The 21,748-nt window shown below is 43.0% G+C and overlaps 1 protein-coding gene across 2 annotated transcripts in view; it reads left to right on the top strand.

Moving 5' to 3' along the window:
• Blmh (bleomycin hydrolase) overlaps window positions 1-21,748 on the top strand; it is a 39,598-nt gene that overhangs the window by 12,937 nt on the left and 4,913 nt on the right. For both annotated transcript variants that reach the window (XM_041665779.1, XM_041665780.1), the window contains exons 7-11: window positions 7,306-7,461; window positions 8,288-8,446; window positions 8,548-8,615; window positions 10,086-10,203; window positions 13,520-13,589. In XM_041665779.1, coding sequence (XP_041521713.1) covers window positions 7,306-7,461; window positions 8,288-8,446; window positions 8,548-8,615; window positions 10,086-10,203; window positions 13,520-13,589 — 571 coding nt within the window. The remainder of the gene's footprint in view (window positions 1-7,305; window positions 7,462-8,287; window positions 8,447-8,547; window positions 8,616-10,085; window positions 10,204-13,519; window positions 13,590-21,748) is intronic.

The raw sequence follows: 21,748 nt of genomic DNA, 5'->3' as shown, positions 1-21,748 counted from the left end.
GTCTATGTAAAGCAGTACAGAAAATACAGGTCAAGAGGGTCTGCAGTGAGATGGGAAGGAAAGTCTGCATTTCTGGTTCCTTAATTCACACATTACTCTAGAAACAATCTCAAGAACACTGCGGTTACCGAGCGCACTCTCCTAGCATCTCAGAGCAGCCCATACCTTGTGTTTGCCGGCATGCACCTTGCATGCCTTTCCTGTCTGAAGATAGATTTAATGTATCTGTCCTTTTTACTTAGGGAGATATTTTTGTTTTTAAGCATCTTATTCTATCTTACACCAGGGAGCCGTAGCTAGTGCCTTCCTCCTGTCCCCTTTCTCTTTGTAGCCCAGTCATAAAGGTCTATAACATACCTCTCCAGAAGTTAGTTCACTGAACTCCTGAACTGCCTTCAGAGTTCACTGCTTTTATGAAGATGCTTGTGGCCAGACTGGTCAGTGGTTCATTTTACCTTTAAACCTAGTTTCTCCATCAGTAAAAGTAGGAAGTTCAGGTAATTGATTTCTTAAGAACATTGTAGCTAGCTGGACACCGATCCATACCTGTAATCTCTTCACTTCAGAAGCTGAGGCAGGAGGATTACAGATTTGAGCTACTTTAGCCTAAATAGTGAGACAGTATCTCAAAATCAAACAGCATTGTAGCTTTGTCCTTTATAACAATGGAAGTAACTAAGTTTTACCATGCTTTAGATTTTTTCAATTTTTTTTCAACAACCATTGCTTCTAAGATTGTGCCACCTCTATGTAGTTCTAACCTCTGGAATCTTCAGATTTACCCGTTTTTTCTGAACTGCTGTTTCCTTCTAACCTTTCATTCATTTCTTGTCTACCCCTGGCTGGCTTTAAATTCTCTCTTCCTCACCTGATGAAGCCAGAATAGTCATGTGCGTGAGAACTGACTTTCTCCATTTGTTTGTCTTTAAATTAGGCCAGGTAGGCTTTGCTTTTGTTCTGAATCCCATGCTTTTTGTGCCTTGTTTCCTTTTTCCTTTCCTTATGCTGTTTATGCCATTTGCCATGTTAGACTTTGACAAGTCAATGAAAATAAATCAATAAATCTCTGCTAGGGGAAATAGTTTTAGAAGCCAATTAAAATAGTTTTTTTTTTTTTTAACAAAAGTAAACTTGAAACTTAGACTCTGTCTTCTTAGAAGATGTATCATTAAAAATATTTTTATTTTATTTTTTTATGTGCATTGGTGTTTTACCTGCATGTATGTCTGTGAATATGTCAGATCTTGGAGTTACAGACAGTTGTGAGCTACCATGTGGGTACTGGGATTTGAACCCGAGTCCTCCTGGAAGAACAGTCAGTGCTCTTTAACTGCTGAGCAATCTCTCCAGCCCCAGAAAAATGTATTTTGTAATTAGTTTATTTTTATATATGTGCGTTGGTGTTTTGCCTACATGTATGTTTGTGTAAGAGTGTCAGATCCCCTGAAACTGGAGTTACAGATGGTTATGAGCTGCCATGTAGGTGCTAAAAATTGAGCCTGGGTACTCTACAAGAGTAGCCAATGTTCTTAACCGCTGAGCCAACTCTTGAGCCCCCTTAGAAGATGTATTTAACTAGAGATAGGAATTAGATCTTTCTTATACAGACTGCAGCTTTTCTGAAGGGTTATATGTTGGTAGACAAAGATTACACATTCCCAAAGTAGGAGTACTTTAAATTTCCAACTTAATTACAGTTAAATTAATCAAGAATTAAAAGCCAGATGGCCTAGGATGCACGTGTAGCCATGCTCAGCATGGTTTCTCTAGACTGCCTTCTTCCAAAGTTGTGAGGGAAAAGGGTCTCAGTGGGCCACAGACAGGAGAGAATAGCTAAAAAGCATTGGCTTCTTTTTAAAAATAAAAATAAAAACCAGGGGGCTGGAGAGATGGCTCAGAGGTTAAGAGCACTGGCTGCTCTTCCAGAGGTCCAGAGTTCAATACCCAGCAACCACGTGGTGGCTCACATCCATCTAAACTGAGATCTGGTACCCTCATCTGGCGTGCAGGCATACATCGAGGCAGAATGTTGTATACATAATAAATAAATAAATTAAAAAAAAATAAAAACCAACAAGACCATGTAATTATTGGCTTGGGGATTTGGGAAAGGAGAGTCAAATCTTGGACGTCTGTGTGGAAAGCTTGTGGCTTTGCAGTGTTTGGAAAGCCAGCATTGCCTAGGCTCATTCCCTTGACTGTGTTAGTGTTTTGTTTTGTTTTGTTTTAAGTCAGGTTGGACTATACACTAAGTTTACTATGAAATCACAATTAGAAGCCACAAATAGTAAGTTACCTGTACCTAGTACGGTCTAGGCATTGGAGATTTAGCAGTGAACAAATCAGGTAGGGATTCCTGTCTCCGTGTATTTACTTTCTAGTAGTAGTATACATATAGTAGTAGTTTGTAACAAGTGTAATCTCCCGTGGAGAAAAGGGAGGAGCAGAGGTGCTGGGCTGAGAGAGAGAACCCTAAGGTCACCAGTGCATTTCCCCAGGGACTTAATGGTGGCTTCTCATATGTAGTTATATTCTGAGGGATATGGTTGTGCTTTTGTGCATATTCCGTGTCATGAATGTCAGTTAAATTTTGTGAGAATCAGGTGACACTCCTGTTTTGTCCACCAGAGAGCAGACTTGGATGTTCAACATTAACATTTTTGTACCTTTGAAAATAGTGTTATTTCAAAATAGAGACTCTTACATTTCAAGAAAATGCAGTCTTAGGAACCTTGGGAATCCTTAAAATTATTTATCCTTACTTGACTGGGGACAGATGTCCCCTGCCCATTGGTATAGATGGGCTATAAATTATCCAAAGTAATGACTAAGTAGTAAAACTTTATGTGCTTTTGTTTGTTTGTTTTTTGAGACAGGTTCTCACTGTGTAGCTCTGACTGTCCTAGGATTCACTGTGTAAAACAGGCCTGCCTCAAACTCTCAGAAATATCCTGCTTCTGCCTCCCAGTGCTGGGATTAAAGTGTGTGCTATTCCTGACTTGCAAAACTATGCGTCTTAAGTTGAAGAATCTAAAAGGAAGAGCTCTCAGCCATATCAAGTATATTTGATTAAAATCTTTAGATTTATAAGGGGTGAGCAACTATTGTCTTGCAAAGGGGTTTACTAGAGAATTCAGTTTGATATGTAAATGCAGGTTTCTTTTTAAAAAGTTTAAAAAACTATTTTAAGCCTGGTCTACAAGAGCTAGTTCCAGGACAGGCTCCAAAACCACAGAGAAACCCTGTCTCGAAAAACCACAAAAAAAAAAAAAAAAAAAAAAAAAAAACTATTTTATTACTACTTCTGTGCATGGCGTGTTTGTGGGTGTGCATATACCATGGTGTACATAAGGAGACCAGAAGGGACAGCTCTGTGCGGTTGATCCCTTCCACTTTTACATGGGTTCTGAAAACAGAGCTCAACTCCTCAGGCTTATTCAGCCAGTGTCTTTACCTGCTGAGCCATCTGGCCAGTACCAATTTCTTCTGATGCTTTCGTGTGTGTGTGTGTGTGTGTGTGTGTGTGTGTGTATTGTGTATTTGTGAGTATTACCTTAGGTTCAGCTTTGGGGAGGAGGTAGTAATTTAATACTTTTTGCTTTGGATATTCAGGTAAGGGAACAGAATATACTATAAGGTACAGTGCACCTTAGAGAGGAAAGTGAAACCAGAAAGTTGTGTTAAACTTTCATTCTGTTTTATTTGGCCAGAGCTTGGTAGATTCACCACGTTTGGATAATTTGGAGTGGACCAGAACAATTTCACTGATAGGTATACATACATGTATGTTAACAGTTAACAGTTGAACATACAAATCGTGGTCTCTACCTTAGTCATCAATGCTAGTGTTCTCATGGCGACAGAGTCCTAAAGTTGCCTTCTATAGCAAATCCAAGACACTGTATGGTCTATGTGAATCCCAAGCAAAAATCATAGTCCATGGCTGGACAACTCGATTACAGTTGCTTGTTTGCTTGTAAACTGCTCTGCCTCTCTCTGTGCTATGCGGAAACCAGCTTGAGAATGTAGTAGTAGAAGACAGTGGTTGATGTTAGCCGTGTAAGCTCATAAAGCACACAGAAAATCCTCCTAAAGGACAGTTCTCTTGAAAAACAGCAGAGCAGGGTGAAAGGCAAGCAGAGCCTCTTCTGTAGACAGTGGAGTCACAGCAGCTAGGAGCACACCGCTTATATGCATGGGAACGTGAGCATAGCCCACAGGCATATCGACAAGAGTGCAGGAGTCAAATGATAGTCACCTTGGCCAAGTATGTGAGTTATTTACTAAAAAAGAACCAGGGACCCTTTTTAATATATTCTGTTCTAGATGGTGGTTACCTCCATGTATGTGAAAAACAGTGAATTGAGCTGTACGTTTAAGAGTAGTACATTTATACTTCCTGAACATATGAACAAAACAGAAGAAAAAGAAATTAGGTCATGGAATTTGGATTTGTTGTGGGAAGTAATAGGCAACTTTTATTGAATTTTCAACAGGGAAGTGACTCAAAGAGAGTACTTCTAAAATTATTTACTCTGAGGTGATGTGGAAAATGAGCCAGGTGTGCTGGTATAGCCAGGTCATTCCTCTCTTCTTTAGTAGAGAGAAAGAGAGAACAAAAATGTGCATTTGCCGCATACATGAACATGTGGGCACAAACATCCCATGACATAGGTGTGGAGGTCAGAGGACAGTTTGCTGGCCTTTATTCTTAAAAGCCTTGTACTGCATTATAGGAGAAAAGTTATATGAAACCCAGAAAGCCATGAGCTGAATTTACAGTATTTTGGAAAGTTTAGTCTAAGCTCAGTTCCGATCTGCCATTTACTTGCTCTGGGACTTCCAACACGCTGCTTACTTCCTGAGGCTGTGGACTTTATCTCTCAAGTGACAGTAACAGCTGCCATCTTAGTTGAGAGGATTGAGCGCTACAGTAGGTAGATTATAGCACAACAGAGTAGGCCTTCAGTAGATGGTCCCCTTTTATTTTTTTTTAATATTTATTTATTTATTATGTATACAATATTCTTCCTGCATGTATGCCTGAAGGCCAGAAGAGGGCACCAGACCTTATTACAGATGGTTGTGAGCCACCATGTGGTTGCTGGGAATTGAACTCAGGACCTTTGGAAGAGCAGGCAATGCTCTTAACCGCTGAGCCATCTCTCCAGCCCCGATGGTCCCCTTTTAAAGCTCAGTAGAACGCTTTCCTTTAATAGCACGTGACTTCAGCTCAGATCCTGATCTTACAGTCACTGGCTCTAGGATTTGAAGTTGGTTACTTCATTTTTTTGGGTCACAATCTCATCTGAAAAAAGGAGGGAAGGAGTAGATTACCTTGAGAGTGTTACAGTTAACCTAGTAAGTGTGTATAGACACTGGCACAACACAAACTTAGTAGGCAGAAGACTCACTTCTTTTGGGTGTAACGAGCAGTGAAGCTGAGTTAGAGATGAGCCTGGAACAGGGTAGTGACAGTAGGGTAGAGAGAGAAGGGGCATATTGTTATGTTGTGAGCGTGTGTGTGTGTGTGTGTGTGTGTGTGTGTGTGTGAGGGAGAGTGAGAGGGAGGGTTTCACTCTGTAGTTTTGGCTGGTCTGGAACTTGCCTTGAACTCATAGAGATCCACTTGCCTTCCAAGTGCTGGGATTAACAATGTGTGCCACTGAACCCAAAATAGCTGTCTTCATCACTGTTCTATTTCTGTGAAGTTGCCACGCCCAGGGACTACAGCATTTATTTGGGAGCTTGCTTATAATTTCAGGGGTTTAGCTCATTATCATCATGGCAAGCAAGGCAGCATGCATGTAGACATGGAGCAGTAGCTGAGAAATACATTTTCATCCATAGAGAGGGAGAGGTGAGATTTGGGGCTTGGAATGGGCTTTTGAAACCTTGGAAAGTCCAATCCTAGTGACACACTTCCTCCAACAAGGCCACACATATAAATCCTTCTAATGCTTTCAAATAGTGCCACTCCCTGGTGACTAAGTGTTCAAATGTATGAGCCTGTGGGGCCATTCTTATCCAAACAACCACAATAGTATTCTCAAAGTAAAAAGAAAGAAAGAAAAGGAAGTATTTTGTATATTCTGGCCTTGTACAAAGTATTTATTCCTCTTTTTTTGTATAAAGTAAAAATAATACAAGCATATTTTACAATTTTATTAACTCAAACACAAAGGTCTTTTTATAACTTTAAGAAAATAGATCATGGGCTGGAGAGATGGCTCAGTGATTAAGAGCACTGCCTGCCCTTCCAAAGGTCCTGAGTTCAGTTCCCAGCAACCACATGGTGGCTCACAACCATCTGTAATGAGATCTGGTGCCCTCTTCTGGCCTGCAGGCATACATGCAGACAGAATACTGAGACTACTGTATACATAATAAATAAATAGATTTTTCAAAAAGTTGAAAAAGAAAAAGAAAATACATCATTTGGGACTGGCTAAGAGCTCTTGCAGAGGACCTGAGTTTGATTCCCAGTATCCATATGGGGCAGTTTATAAGTTCCTATATCACCAATTTCACAGGGATCCAGCATCCCTGGTCTTCTCCAGCACCTGTGCCTCCCTACACAGACACACACAAATACACATGATTAAAAGTGTAAGCAAGTATTTTAAAAATACATTATTTGGGGATTGGTGGTATTGTTTAGTGTTAGAGCATTTATCTTTCTTTCCTTTCGAGACAGGGGCTTACTGTTTGCTCTGGCTGTTCTGGAACTCACTATGTAGACCAGGCTGGCCTTCCACCCACAGAGATCCCCCTGCTTCTGCCTTCCAAGTGCTGAGATTAAAACTAATTGCTCTTCTTTTTTTTTTTTTTAATTTTTTTTTTTTTAGTATTTATTTATTTTATTATGTGTACAACATTCCTTCCCTGTGTGCCCACATGCCAGAAGGGGGCGCCAGGTCTCATTACAGATGGTTGTGAGCCACCATGTGGTTGCTGGGAATTGAACTCAGGACCTCTGGAAGAGCAGTCAGTGCTCTTAACCACTGAGCCATCTCTCCAGCCCACTAATTGCTCTTCTAATTGTTAACATGCCACCATGCCTGGTGTGGACAAGTTTCTTAGCTAAGGAAATCTGCAGCACTTGGCTAAGAATATTGATATACTCACATCTCAGAGCTTTGCTGTTCCGAGTGCTCGAGAACAAGATGTTGACTTGTGATAGTTTTTGAGTCTTGGAGCAGCAGTAGATTTCTCTTGCAGTTTCTGGGTTGAAACATAGCTGTTAATTCCTGAGCACTTTGGAGGCTTGTGGAAATGAAGCCCTTAATCACCCATCTCTTCCAGATCTTCCGAGTGGTGTGCATCTGCTTGGGTAACCCACCAGAGACCTTCACCTGGGAGTATCGGGACAAAGACAAAAACTACCACAAGATTGGCCCCATAACTCCCTTGCAGTTTTACCAGGAACACGTGAAGCCACTCTTCAATATGGAAGATAAGGTTAGAGACTAATGTCGGCAGCCGCTGACTATGTAAATGGTTAAGGTCTGTTGTTTACATGGAGAACGTAAGAGTCGCAGGTTAATGTGCACATCCATCAAACTGGATGCTAGAAACTTTTTGTTTTCATTCTCTGAAGTTTATATGCACCTGACAGAAGTAGGCACAGCAGGGTCACTTTCCCTCAGTGTGTCTCTTCAGAGGCTTCCTGACTCTAGGCCAAGCGTCAGCTTATTCCCATATCCCACCCTTCTTCCCTATAAGTTAGGTCCAGATCAATCTCAGGTACATAGATGGTGGTATATTGGATAGTATGAATAGCTTAGAGCACCCCAATCTCCTGGCTTTGCTGGGAGCTTTCTTGTTAAAGGAGGCATCCAGTGTTGTGCTTCCTTCTTCTGCGTCTGCCTAGCAGGATGACCAGGGCCCCCTCCCTCAATGGGCTTTTTGACCCTCTTCAAGACATTGCATTGCTGCACATTGAGCCTCTCTTGCACTGTGAGGAAGGGTGTGTGACAATGTGTTACCTCATGTGTTATGTGCAGTATGACAGAATTAATTTGGGGGCAGTTTTTACCAGTAGGGGAGACAGGTAGAGACAGCTCTCAAGTGTGCTCTTTGTGCTAATTAGAATACGTAGTACCCTTCCTTATATGTGTTTGACCAGTTTTTGCTTATTTGTTACTTTTACTTGTGACTATAGTGTTTCTTCTTGTAGTTAGAGGTGATGAGCTTGTTGTAACCATAGCAACCTATCAGTGAAGATTGTGTCTTGCTTGACATCTTTGGTCTTGTGTTCTAATACACATGTTCTTGATCTCAAAAGATTTGTTTTGTGAATGACCCACGACCCCAGCACAAGTACAATAAATTGTACACAGTAGACTACTTGAGCAATATGGTTGGAGGGAGAAAAACGCTGTATAACAACCAGCCCATTGACTTCTTGAAAAAGATGGTTGCTGCCTCCATCAAAGATGGAGAGGTTAGTACTGCCTTACGTTTCTGTCTCCCACGTGGGTGTGAACACAGCTGCTGCTTTCCTTTTCACTGCTTTGGTTTATGTTGACTTTCTTCTATTTCTAGGCTGTGTGGTTTGGCTGTGATGTTGGAAAACACTTCAATGGCAAGCTGGGCCTCAGTGACATGAATGTGTGAGTGCACGGAATCCAAAATAGAAAGTTCTCTGTGGGTTGTTGCTGTTGGAAATCCTCTGCTGAGGTTCATCAAGACATTGAGGTTGGCCTGAGGGTGGGTCTTTCTCTGCATCTGTGAAGTTGTGACTCCTGGCAGAGGCCGCACAAGTGTAACTGCTGTAACCCAGGAAACCAAGATCACACTAGCAGAACTCACTGGAGTTCCTAAGATGCTGGCTTATGTGGGAGAGACACTGAACATGCAGCGGGCCGGCAGGAAAGCTGCTCAGCACATTGCGGTGTAATAAGAGGCTTTCTGGAGCTCTTCTATTGATCTTTCTTTCAATGCTTCCCTTACTTTGATGCCTTATATATTTTCCTTTAGGACAGTTAGGCTAATTTATATATTTACCTTAAATCATTCTCCTTCATCTTTGCTGACATTGAAGGTTCATTTCCAAGCTGAATCAGGCAGGATTCCTAGGTTTTAGGGACTGGAGAGATGGCTGAGCATGGTTTTAAAAGCACTTGCCGCTCTTGCAGAGGACCTGAGTTCAGTTCCCAGGTAATGTCAGATAGCTCACAACCACCTGTGACTCCAGCTCCAAGGGATCTGATGTTCTTTTCTGACCTCCATCAGCGTTTACAGACACACACATGCAATCTTTATAAAAATAATAAAATAAAATACTTTTTTTTAGATTTATTCATAAGTAATTGTTACTAGTAGGAGTAATATCCTGATACTTAACAAAAGGAAAGGAACTTCTAATGGTTAAACTTTTTGGTTTTATATTTGAAATTAGTCACCATTGTTTTAACATTTATATATTTAAATTTCACATTCAGAGCAGTGTAGTTGCACAGGACTGTAACCCCAGCACTTGGAGAGTGGAGGCAGGAAGGATCAAGAGTTTAAGTGAAGCTCTGCTATATAGTGAGTCCAAAGCCAGCCTGAGCTATATAAGACCCTGCCTCTAATTAATTAATTCCACAGTCAGTGGTTTGATTCAGTAACTAGGAGGGTCTACCAACTTGAAAGAGACCATTTTCATAGTAAAGAAGTTATTTCAAAAGCTTTAATTTCTTAAAATAAAGGGGTTTTTTGTTTTTGTTTTTTGGGGGTTTTTTTTTGCCTAATGTGGAGGTGCACAGCTTTAATCCCAGCACTTGGGAGGCAGAGGCAGGTGGATCTCTGAATTAGAGGGCAGCTTGGGCTACAGAGTGAGTTCCAGGACAGTCAGAGCTATGTAGAGAGACCCTGTCTCAAATAAAATCGATCAAACAAACAAAAACAAAGAAAAAAAATTAAGTTTTCTTTCCAAAACAACAGTACAAATTGAGCTTGCCCTGCATGCTGTAGTGGCATGAAAGGAGTGGGCGCCCACTGGCACTGGCTCTGTGTGTGCCAGTGCTCTCACAGCCTCTCCTTTGGAGCTGCTGGGCTGGCTACACTCTCCTTACTTTCCTCTCTCATTCTCTTTACAGCTACGACCATGAGTTAGTGTTTGGTGTCTCCTTGAAGAACATGAATAAAGCCGAGAGGTTGGCTTTCGGTGAGTCACTCATGACCCACGCCATGACCTTCACTGCTGTCTCAGAGAAGGTAGGTCCCCGGCATGCCACTAAAGGGTCCACTGATGCACAGGTGAATTCAGTTTCTCAGACTGCCAGTCCAGCAGAGCCATGGACATTCTGTATTTGATTTCTGTTGAGTGTTAGCTTCCAACTAAGATGTTCCTGTGTCACGCGGTGTTTGGCTACTTGCTCAGTGGTAATTAAAACAGAATTAAAACTTATAAAAGTTTGGGTCAGCAAGAAGCAAAGCAGTAACTTCTTTTCCGTGGTTTGGAAGGTTAGGAAAGGAACCTAGGAAAAGATGTCAGAAACTGAAATGGGCTCTTAGAGTAAGTATCTTGATGGCCTTGCTCACCTTCTTTGCTGTGGTCATTCCGATTCACAAGCTGCTGCGGTCCACGATAACTGTGGCCTCTGTGCCCATCACTGGATTTATACATAGCGGTAGGAATTGGGATGTGAATGCTTTAGGCTCCCTGTCAATGGCGGAACTGCTGTTTGAACCCTTTCACAAATAAGCTCCATTCTAGGCTGTGGAGTGGTCAGGAAGCACAGAAGAGAGGAGGCGTGAGCTGCGCTGGGCCTTTGCCCTCACAAGCAAGCGTGTTCTCTGTCCAGCACCTTCGCCAGAAAGGCGCTCAGGCTCACTCCCTCCCTTACCTACATTGGGTTTGCTATGCTGCCTGCCAGATTTATGATCACTAAAGCATTTAGAAATAGCTGGCATATTGACTTAACTGTCCTCCTAGAAGTCCTGACGTTTCTGAGGCATTTGTCTGAATCTTTTTGTGTGTTCTCTAGGCAGAACTGAGAGTGGGATGGAGTTTTCACTGTGCTTTCCTCCCGTCCCTTCCAGCTGCTTCATTAGAGGATATTCTTTGACCTCACAGTGCTCCAGAACCCTGTGCTCTCTTACTCAGATCCAGATCTTAGCTGCTTGTAGAGGTGCACTCCTGCCGTCCCAGCCCTGGGGAGCCTGAGGCAGGAAGGCTGAGTGCTAGATCCCTGTTTGGTCTGTATCTCAAGACTCTGCTCAAAACAGAAGAATCCAAAACCAAAACCTAATCTTACTGGTTTAATTACATTTATGTAAGTTATAGGGTTTGGCTTTTAAGTAATAAGACTCTTAGATGTTTTATGTGAGTTCAAGCCCATTGTGGTGTATAAAGCACCCTGAACTAACTAGGCAGCCAGTGCTCATTTCTGATCCTCAGGTACTTTTCCTAAATTGCTAGAAGGTGAGGTCTTACAGCCAGGCAGCTGTTCTTCATCATTGTATCTTCTCAACTCTGTAGGTAGAGAGGTTCCCACACCAAGATACAGACAGATGGATGGAGTACAGTCGCTGTTGCCTTTGTAGATTGGGAAAGCTATTCATGCAGCATGCAGCAACACAGCTTTAGACGTTTTTTTTTTTTGTTTTGTTTTTAAGAAGGAAAACATTTGCCAAGCATTGTAGTTCATTCCTATAATTCTAACATTCAAGAGATAGAGGCAGGAGGATTGCCATGAGTTCGAGGCCAGCCTGGCTATAGCGTGAGACTTTATCTCGAAGAAAAAAAAGAAAAATTTTTTTTTTCCTACCACTACAAGTTTTTGGCCACTAAAACTAGTTTGAACTCTATTTTAATAGTCATACTGAGGTAAATGCACACTAATGATAATTCCCAAAAGGTCCTGCTGTGTTGGTGGTTTCTTGGACTCTCTATGAAGCAGGACCATGTGTCATTCTCAGTTTGTATGTGATCTAGAGGACAGCTTGATCTAGGTTGCACGGGAATCCATGGCAAACATCATCAGACTTAGACTGACAGATGAACAGATGTGATGGTAGCCGTGATGTTTCAGAGGAAGAGAAGAGGCATTGCAGTGGGCAGGGTAGAGAACAAAAGCTAACACTTAACGAGCCGGACCCAGTATAGATAGTTTGGTGGTGTTAGTACAGGTGTTGGATGTGGGTTTGTTTGTTGGCTAAATCTGAGATCTAAGAAACCTTTGCTAAGAGCAGATAGCAAATGTTTGGGTGGGCAAAGCCAGAAGAAACTGAATCCCGCCAGGTGGTGGTGGCGCACGCCTGTAATCCCAGCACTTGGGAGGCAGAGGCAGGTGGATCTCTGTGAGTTCGAGACCAGCCTGGTCTACAAAGGGAGTTCCAGGACAGGCTCCAAAGCTACAGAGAAACCCTATCTCGAAAAACCAAAAAAAAAAAAAAAAAAGAAAAAAAAGAAACTGAATCCCACGTGGATGACACTCATCAGGCAGTGATATGCAGGTGGGAGCTGGCATGTGAAGTCACTGGAGCATGACACAGGGTCAGAGATGGGAGCTGTTCTGACAGCAGCAATGTCCTCGGTAGACACAGAGGAAAACCTTTTTCCCAAATGGAGTTTGCCTTTTGTCCCTCTCCGTGTCTCTAATAAAGACTGTGAATGAGGGTTATCATGGTGAGTATCACTGCCTCTTTAAGAAGATGAAAATCAAATTTACTTTATTAATGAAGACAAAAGAGGGAGAACAGTTGAACTGGCTGAGCTTTGTTTATGAAATTGCGCTTTTTATTTTTGCTTTGCCATTCAATCTCTTAAATTCAGTATTTATGTAGCTGAATCAGTAAAAGAACATATTTGGAGGATATCATTACTTAGCTTCCTTAAATAGAAAACTGGGTATTTTTGTTTTGCTTTATAAAAACTTTGACCAGGTCTTAGAATTTCCTAAAATTAAAGCAGTGGGATGCCTTTTCAAAGAATTTGAGTGAAAGCAAGAGTCCCTGGGGACAGCTTTGTGCTTTGAGGAGTTGGCTGTTTCCATCCACCTTTGCTGGGTTCCAGAGACCCAAGTAAGGTAGTCAGACTTGCGTATCAGGTACCTCACCCACTGAGCCCTCCAGCCAGCCCTAGGTGCCTTTTCTTTCTGTATAGAGTAGAACATAAAGGAGGAAATATGGGGAGGGGATGCTCAGTGGTTAAGAGAGCTTATTGCTCTTTAGAGGACAAGATTTTATATCCCAGCACCGAGGGCAGGGGGCTCAGAAACCTTTCTGTAACTCCAGCTCCAGAGGGCCTCACACCCTCTAGCCTTCACAGCACCCACATATATGTATGTGCATGTGTGCACACCAACACACGTAAATAAAACATAGATCTCTGAAATAAAAAAGGAAGTAGTATTTCCTTTTTTACTGTATTTTTACTTCCAAGAGGTTAAAATTCCCCTAGTCTTCGAGTGTCTTGGTAACATGGCCCTGCTCTACAGTTCTCTAAGCAGCTTGCAATGAGTTAGATGATGTGACACCAGCTAACAGACTCTCATTTCAGACTACACTGTTGTTCACTTTCTGGCAGGATGATCAGGATGGTGTATTTGTGAAATGGAGAGTAGAGAATTCATGGGGTGAAGACCACGGCCACAAAGGTAAGGTTCAACTACTAACTCAGCGAACCTGGGACCTGCTGTACTCTGCCTCTCTGGGTAGAAGAGTGTTCCAGTGTAGGGGATTTGTCAATACTGATCCCTCAGGCTCAGCTCTTCTACAGGAAAAACTGGTTCCTTATGTGTACCTAAACTCCCAAGTTCACTGAGACCAACATGTGTTGTTAGGACTGTAACAGAGCATCTAGGTTGAATGAAAGTGGTGAGTCCTTCTCAGTGACCTTGGTATGTGACATTTCATACATTCTTGTCCCTGCACCATCATATTAGAGATGGGGCCCCAGCAAGAAAGGCTGAGATCAAACCTTGTCCCTCCTTCCAGCTGTTTGATCCCTGTTGGGTGAGATGTATGCTTCAGTTTGGTCCTAAGTGTCTATCTTGCATCTCTGGCTTCCACACCACACTCTTTTCATTCTTATAACTAGTCTAGTAGGCTGTGTGGTTCATGTTTTCTCAAAGTAAGGAAGACAGATGCTGAGAAAGAGGTGACCACAAAACACCGGTCCATACATGTATGTGGTCCTATCACATGTGACTGTAGCTACTGCTTTTTTTTTTTTTTTTTAATGATACTGAGGACTGTCCTAGGTAGGGCCTTATGCATAGGTAAGCACTCTACTACTGAACTATATTCCCCAGCCCACTTTGGGAATTCTGTTTTGAAAGAGGGCTTCACTAAATTGCCCTAGCTGACTGAACTCTCAATCCTTCAGCTGAGGTAACAGGGCTGTGCTACTATACCTGACTTCCCCCTCTCTTTCTCCCTCTTCATTGTTCCCCACTCTGTCCATACTGAGGATTGACTAGCTCAGGCCCTATGCCTGTTAAGCAGGCACTCGACCACTGAGCTGTATCCCCAGACCACATTTCAGCTTGAAGTTCTAAAATTTCAAGCATAAACAGCCTTTAAAAAGTGGGTTTTTAAATTTTATTATTTATTATGTATACAATATTCTGTCTGTATGCCTGCAGGCCAGAAGAGGGCACCAGACCCCATTACAGATGGTTGTGAGCCACCATGTGGTTGCTGGGAATTGAACTCAGGACCTTTGGAAGAGCAGGCAATGCTCTTAACCTCTGAGCCATCTCTCCAGCCCCTCAACCCATTTATATTTATCTATGTTCTATCAAGTGGCATTACCTTTCTTTTATCTTGCACCTCCTGTTTCCTCCCCATGCCTCCCACATGCCTAGATTCCTCCTCATCTTGATTTGTCTCCTCAGAAATCACGCCTATACCTTCTGTCTAGCTATTTGGTCTTTCAGCTTTTTATTATACCAATCACAGCAATACATGTTCACACAATGTACAAATGTCTGGCAACAAATGAGCACTTACGTTACCTGGCAGGGAAATGCATGAAGGTGGTTTCCCAGAGTGAGACTTATCCATTGTCCTCCAGTGTTGACCCGCTGCCAATTTCCCCAGATGCAGAAAACTTACTGTGTTCATGCTTCTCCCGTTTTAATTTTTTAAAAAAGAAAGGGATGCTTATGTTTTAAAGGATTGGATAACTTGTAGCAAATCTAAAATACTGGGTTCAAGTTACTTTTCTCTTGCTTCAGGTGAACCTCTCTGGCTTCTGTCTCATCTTTGTCCAAGAAAAGGACTAAAGTTACATACAGCTTGCTTTTTTGGCAGTTTCATTCTGTGACGTCACTGGGTTTCAGCTGTAAGGAAGGCCGGACAATCATAAAGCTAGGAGAAGGCTCTGTGTCTTGTGTGTTACTGCTCGAAAACTAAATACTTGCTCCAGAGAGGATTCTGGCCGCTTTGCTGGCTTCCTCTTTCCCAGTGCAGTGCAGGTTACCTTCTCAGTCTCACTGCCTCTGTCATGTTGAGAGAACCAGGGTCTTGATGCTCACACTCTCTGGAATCTGTCTCGAGAAAGCTGAATACTGTTTTGTCTGTTATTCTCAAATAGCTAAAATGCCTGAGGTTGTAGAGCCACAAAGATAAGAGATTGAATTGGAGATGGGCAAGGAGTAGTTCATTCAAAGCCAAAATAAATAACTCTTATGTGTTTCTTGGTAATGTCCTTTCTAACTTAACAGGAAGAAAGGAAACTATGATCTAATTTTATTGGCACACTTGGCCTGGCCTTTGGAGAGCACCTAATGTGTTACTCTGGTGACAATGTATGTTTACTTCAGCAAGGCCCTTCGTGTGTCATCCATGGCTGGCCTGTGGAGGCAGACCTTGTAATATGTGTGAAGTGGGCTCCTGGGGTCTTGTTTCTGTAGACATTTTTAACAGTTTATTATTGTTCTCTTTGGGATTTCTGTCCATTAAGATCCATATTTCTGAAAAGTGGCTTTGATCGTATAAACTGGAGGTAAACAGGCAAAGATACTTAGGCAGGCTGTCCTCGCTCTCTGCCCTGGCTCGGCCTCAGTCTTCTCCCTTGATCATGTTCCTGGCATTTTCTGCCCAGGGTAAGTTGGATATGTGGGTGGGTGGAGTCCTGGCAGTCTGCTGCACTAGAAATGGAGCGCGTGTAGAGCAGGCATCCCACAGCTGTTGCCTGCCCTGTGTGAAATCCTGCCTCGTTTGATCCTCGTTTATGGATTGTATCAGAAATGGATCTCATAGTGATATGAAGAAAGAGGCTGTGGGATTTGCTACCTTATTTCTTATTTTAAAAAGGTGATCTTATAAAATATTTTAGAAGCTGTTCAGAAGTGTAAGTTCAAGGAAGTAGTGCTGAGGATAGTGGCCTACACTGTAACCCAGTACTTGGGAGGTGGAGGTGAGAAGATTAGGAGTTCAAGGTCATCCTGTGTTTATGAGACCTAGTATCAGCCCCCACCCCCCAAAAAATAATAGAGGAAATCGCCCTTGACTCCACTCATCCTTAGTCAGAAACTTATCTGAGAGAGTGTAGTCTTTAGACCAGAATGACTGCAGGCCACAGTGATGTGTGACAGAGCCAGATCACACTCACCCTGACTGCAGACCGGCTTCCTGAGTGTAAGCAATGCTTTCTCTGAACTCATGTTGTAGAAGCATCTGGCCCAGTCACAAGACAGTGCGTGATTCAGTTATATTTGAATGCTTAGTCTCCGGTTAGTGAAACTGTTTGGGAAGAATTAGGTATGGCCTCATTGGGGAAGATGTGTCTCTGGGTTTTGAGTTTTCAGAAGTCCGCAGCATTCCCAGTTAGCTCTCAGCCTTGTAGTTGTCCCAGCTACAGCCCTAGCACCTTGCTGTCTGCTGCCGTGCTCCCTACCACATGGTAGTTGTGAGCTCTCATTGATCTTTGGTGACCAGAAACAGTGGCTGAAGGGACATAAGACTCTGTTCTTTGTTGTTAAGCTAAGATTACATGAGAAAGTAAGAGGATAATGTAACTTTTGAGAGGGGATATTTCCAATACTGCAAATTTTCTTCATTGGATAAAAATCTTTATCTTTTAAAAATTGTCTCTTAACCAGGCAGTGGTGTTACACACCTTTAATCCCAGCACTCAGGAGACAGAGGTAGGTGGATCTCTACAAGTTCAAGGCCAGCCTGGTCTATAGAGCTAGTTCTAGAACAGCCAAGACTACACAAAGAACCCTGTCTTGAAAAACAAAACAAAAAAATCCCTTATTTTTCGTTTTGAGCCAAGATGAGTTTTGCACATTCAGATTGTTTTGCATCTTTCAGGTACATGAGCTTTTAAAATGATTTTAAACCACATATTTTTTTTTAAATGAAGCCCTTTTTATTTTTATTTATTTATTTTATTTTATTTATTTATTTATTTAGTATACAATGTTCTGTCTGTATGCCTACAGACCAGAAGAGGGCACCAGATCTCATTACAGATGGTTGTGAGCCACCATGTGGTTGCCGGGAATTGAACTCAGGACCTTTGGAAGAACAGGCAATGCTCTTAACCACTGAGCCATCTCTCCAGCCCCCAAACCACATATTTTTATCTTACAAATAAATCTGCCTGTTTCTGATTTAATTTTAGTAAAATGTCTAGACTTCCTCCAAAAAAAGAACTCTGTGTTTCTGGTTAGAGAAACATCAGCATGTTGGCTATTAATCAAAAAGAAACTTCCTTGCCAATTTATATTACATCCTTTATTATATCCAACATCATGACCAATAAGTGTCTCTCACTAGCCAGATAGCACATAATTTTGAAAACAGTATATTCGGAGTTTTGTACAAAACCCGTTCCTGTGATTTTCTGTCGTGGAAGCTGGTGTGCTGTGGTGAAAGCCTGCTTATCGGTTCCCGGGCATAGATCCCCCAGGGCCTCGCTGGCCTTTGTGCTGCCCTCCCGGCAGCACAGCTGCTGCTCTTCCCATAAAGCTTTGTTCAGACTGTATGTGACAGTCGTTCAAACTCTCCAGAGTTAGCTGTCAGAGGTACCCAAGATGGGTTTGCTGATGTGTATGTGTGTTCCTATCACAGCACCGTGTCACGGCAGGATGTGATTGTGTGGTTGCGCCAGTGCTGTGTGTGGAAGCAGTTGAAGCTTATTGAGAGATTTTGATGTGTGCATGTTGCACGGGATTGGGGCAGGGTTGGGATTCAGATCTCATGGATTTCTTAGTCATATACAATTTACAGAGAACCACCGGTATTTGCTGGTGTGATTAGGATTCACTTGGAGAGCTAGAAACTCAAATAGTATAAATGATGTGAGCTGAACTGGCTGTAATAAGGGTGGTTTTATAGCTTACAGCAGACAGAGGGGTCCTTGATCTGGAGAGCTCGTTACTTTATGGCAGAGGGTTTCATGTTTCCCCACGATTGGTCGATTCAGCTCTTGCCAGGGACACCTGGGAGTGCAGTTCTTTGAGAAGGACTTTTCACTGCTTATCTTTGTTAACTGAAAACTAGTACGCGAGTGGAGCAGAGGGAGCACAGGCTGTCGGGGCCAGTGGTGCGTCTTTATTGACATGCAGAACTTGAGACAGCTGCTGTGTGGGCACAGGGACACTCCAGATCCAAGGCTTCAAACCTGTAAACAGGCTCAGCTTCTGAGAGAATCCCTCTCCTAGTTAACAAAATGTTATATGTATATTTCTGCTTTTTTTGTAAAAGACTCTACTTTGCCCTAAGGCATGTTTATGCCATTTTAAGGATGGTTAAGCACAGAATCTGGAGCTAGGCTGTATGGACGCCTCCAAGTGTCCCACCGTCCATTGGCTGTGCATGGTGTTGTGTGGTATTGAGCCTGTCTGAGTGTGACTTTCTCATCTATAAGGCTGGTGTGTAACTGTTGTGTGAAGTGCAAAGGAAGCACATCACAGCCTTGGCTGCTGTCGGTAGTGCTCTAGACTGACGGGAGCGGGGAGCTCACTTCCTCGTTTGGAAAGGACTGTCTCACTTGCCACGGCTTCAGAGCTTTGAGAATACTGCTCTCAGCATGACTGCTACTACGTCACAGTTACAGTGTAAGCTTGGTTTCGTGAGAAAAGGCAGTGAAGATGGGTAAACCCAGTGCTGAGGAAAAGCCATTAGCAGTGGCGTCAGCTCCCATTTATCAACAGGATGCAGAGACCCGTGCACAGACCATGATGGAATGAATGTCCCCGACCCTCAGAGGAATTTATACTTAATCTCCTGGGACATGGGAACAGGATCTGAAGAGGGCTGTGATGTAACAGAAGTGGCATTCACGGTGTGCTCCTCAGACTGTAAGATACAGGACAAATAGACCGAGAAGAGCAAAGGTGATTGCTCCAAAGGCTGGTGACTGGAGAGAGGAAGGGCTGGGCATGGCCCCTCAGTGTGGGGATGTGGGAAAGCAGGGCTGAGGTTCCTGAGAAGGTGAGGGTGGAAAGCCTACCTCAGCAGCCAGGTGTCAGGGTGTGGGAGATTGGGGGAGGGCCATAGTAATGTAATGAAGGAGCAGTCAGAGCAAGGCAAGAGCTTTGGGCTTAGATACACGGGTGGTTTTGGAAACTTTAGGAGACCGGGGTGCCAGCACTGTGTCCTTTGTGCCAAACCAGCTTTTCACTATTGTGTCTTCTAGTCTAGTACAGTGTGTGTGTGTTGTGTGTGTGTGTGTGTGTGTGTGTATGTGTGTGTGACAAATACAAGAATAAGTGCAGTAACAGAATGGTGAGCAGGGAGAGTGAACTGTGCCCCCACTTAGGAGTTCTCCAGGAAAGCAGCTTGATAAAGGGTAGGGCTTCTTGCCAAGGCTAAAGAGAGGCTAGCTAGGGAGTTGGTAGCTCAGATAGCAGTCCTTGGCATTTGGAGAATGCTTTGGACAAGAGGTGTGTGGCCAAGAAGTAACGTGGCCTGCCATCCAAGGATCTTACCCTAGAACAAGGAGTGATGGTTTGTGGGGGACAGAGAAAAGTTCCCTGTGAAGTCAGGCCCTTGGGCAGGAAAAACCTTGGCCTGACCCAGTCATGTATAGTCTAGGCTTGCCTGGGTTCTGGGGATAAGAGACTCGAGCCCTGCAGTAAGCTGCCGTCTCTGGACCACTTAGGGAAGGGCACCTTCTTGGGGTGACTGCACTTTTGGTTCTTGAATTTTGTTATGGCTTTTAAAAGTACAAATGAAAACTGGGAGTGGTGGTGCACACCTTTAATCCCAGCACTCAGGAGGCAGAGACGGGTGGATCTCTGTGAGTTTGCGGCCAGCCTGGTCTACAGAGTGAGTTCCAGGACAGCTAGGACAGCCAAGGCTATACAGAAAAACTTTATCTCAAAAATCAAAAAAAAAAAACAAGAAAAATGGGGTTGGAAGAGTATGAATGGGGCAGTGAAATTGGGTAAAGGACCTTGCTTCTAAACCTTACGCCGTGAGATTGGTTCCTGAGGCCCATGTGGTAGGAGAAAGCCATCTTCCACAAGTTGCCCTCTGACTCCTATACCATGGCATGTTCGCACATTCAAATAAATATAATTTAAACACTTAAAAATACCCAAGCAGCCCTCCTTTACTGTGTTTGCTGTTTCACCATGCCTCGTTTTTCCTGTGCCTTTAGCAGGGCCGCCTCACCTTCTCTAGCCTTTGTGTCTGAGAGAGGCCACCCATAATATCCGGCTCTGTGCATATCTCAGCTGTTATCAGCGAAGGTTCGTGACCATGAATGTGTCCTCAGCCCAGCCAGACATCTGTGTCTAGTCTGGAGGAGAAGCAGCTTCTTAAATCACTGTCCAAGTGACAGTCATAAGTGGTTATTTGGTCACCTCCCCTTTTCTTTATGAAACATTAACTCTTTATGAGGGGTAAGACAGCGCTCAGATAATTTATTGCCTTTCCTTTTGTTAGAGGTTTTTAAATATGTGTGTGTCCTGTGTATGTGCACATAGTATAGGTGCCTTTGGAGGCTAGAAGGTGGGTATTGGGTCCCCTGGAGCTAGTTACAGATGGTTGTAAGCCCCCCAACATGGGTTCTGAGAACTGAACTCGGGTCTCCTGGAAGAGCAGCAAGGGCTCTTAACTGTTCAGCCATCTCTCCAGCCTCTACTGCTTCTCTTTCGGTTTCTCCATACTTTTATCTGTGTGTGCGTACATGCCACAGGCAGAATATGGGAGGAAGAGAGCTACGTGAAGGACTTGGTTCTCTCCTTTACCGTGTGCGTTCCAGGTATCACACTTGGGTTACCGAGCTGAGCAGCCAGTGCCTTTACCCACAAAAAGCCATCTTGAGAGGCATCAGGTAAAAGAAAACTTAAAAATGGCTCAGACAAACCGTAAAAGAAAGTTGGCAATTGTCTACACAAGTCTTAATAATAGAGACACCTGGAGATTGAGAATGCAGATCCAGAGTCAGTCCCAGAACTATTGTTAGTATTACAGTATTGGTCCTGAGATGAACAAACAGCCCAGACTTCAGTGGTAGGGGTGGCGCTTATGATGACAGTTGTTGCGGTTTGTCTCCTAGGATGCAGTCTGCAGGTAGAGACTTACTGAAGCTGTGATGTAAAAGTAACAGGCTCCTCTAGTAGGTGCAGATCGTTTTAAAATTACCTCTTCCTTCTCTTCTTCTCTTCTTACTGTTTCTAAAAATATTTTCTTATAATAAACTTGAATTATTTGGGTAACTTTTTAAAGGAGCCAAAAAATAATAGAACATTTCAAATACTTGGGAGAGAACATGGATTAGCTCACGGCATGACATGCTGTTTAGTTACTGTTATGTGTTGGATTGTGTGTGTACAGTGCATGCACTGTG

The sequence above is a fragment of the Microtus oregoni genome, unplaced genomic scaffold, assembly GCF_018167655.1.
Source record: "Microtus oregoni isolate MIOR12 unplaced genomic scaffold, Mior012 000015F_ref0000493, whole genome shotgun sequence".
In the NCBI taxonomy this organism is placed as follows: domain Eukaryota; kingdom Metazoa; phylum Chordata; class Mammalia; order Rodentia; family Cricetidae; genus Microtus; species Microtus oregoni.
The sequence above is the reverse complement of the archived record's forward strand: the minus strand, read 5'-3'. Positions and strand labels throughout refer to the sequence as shown.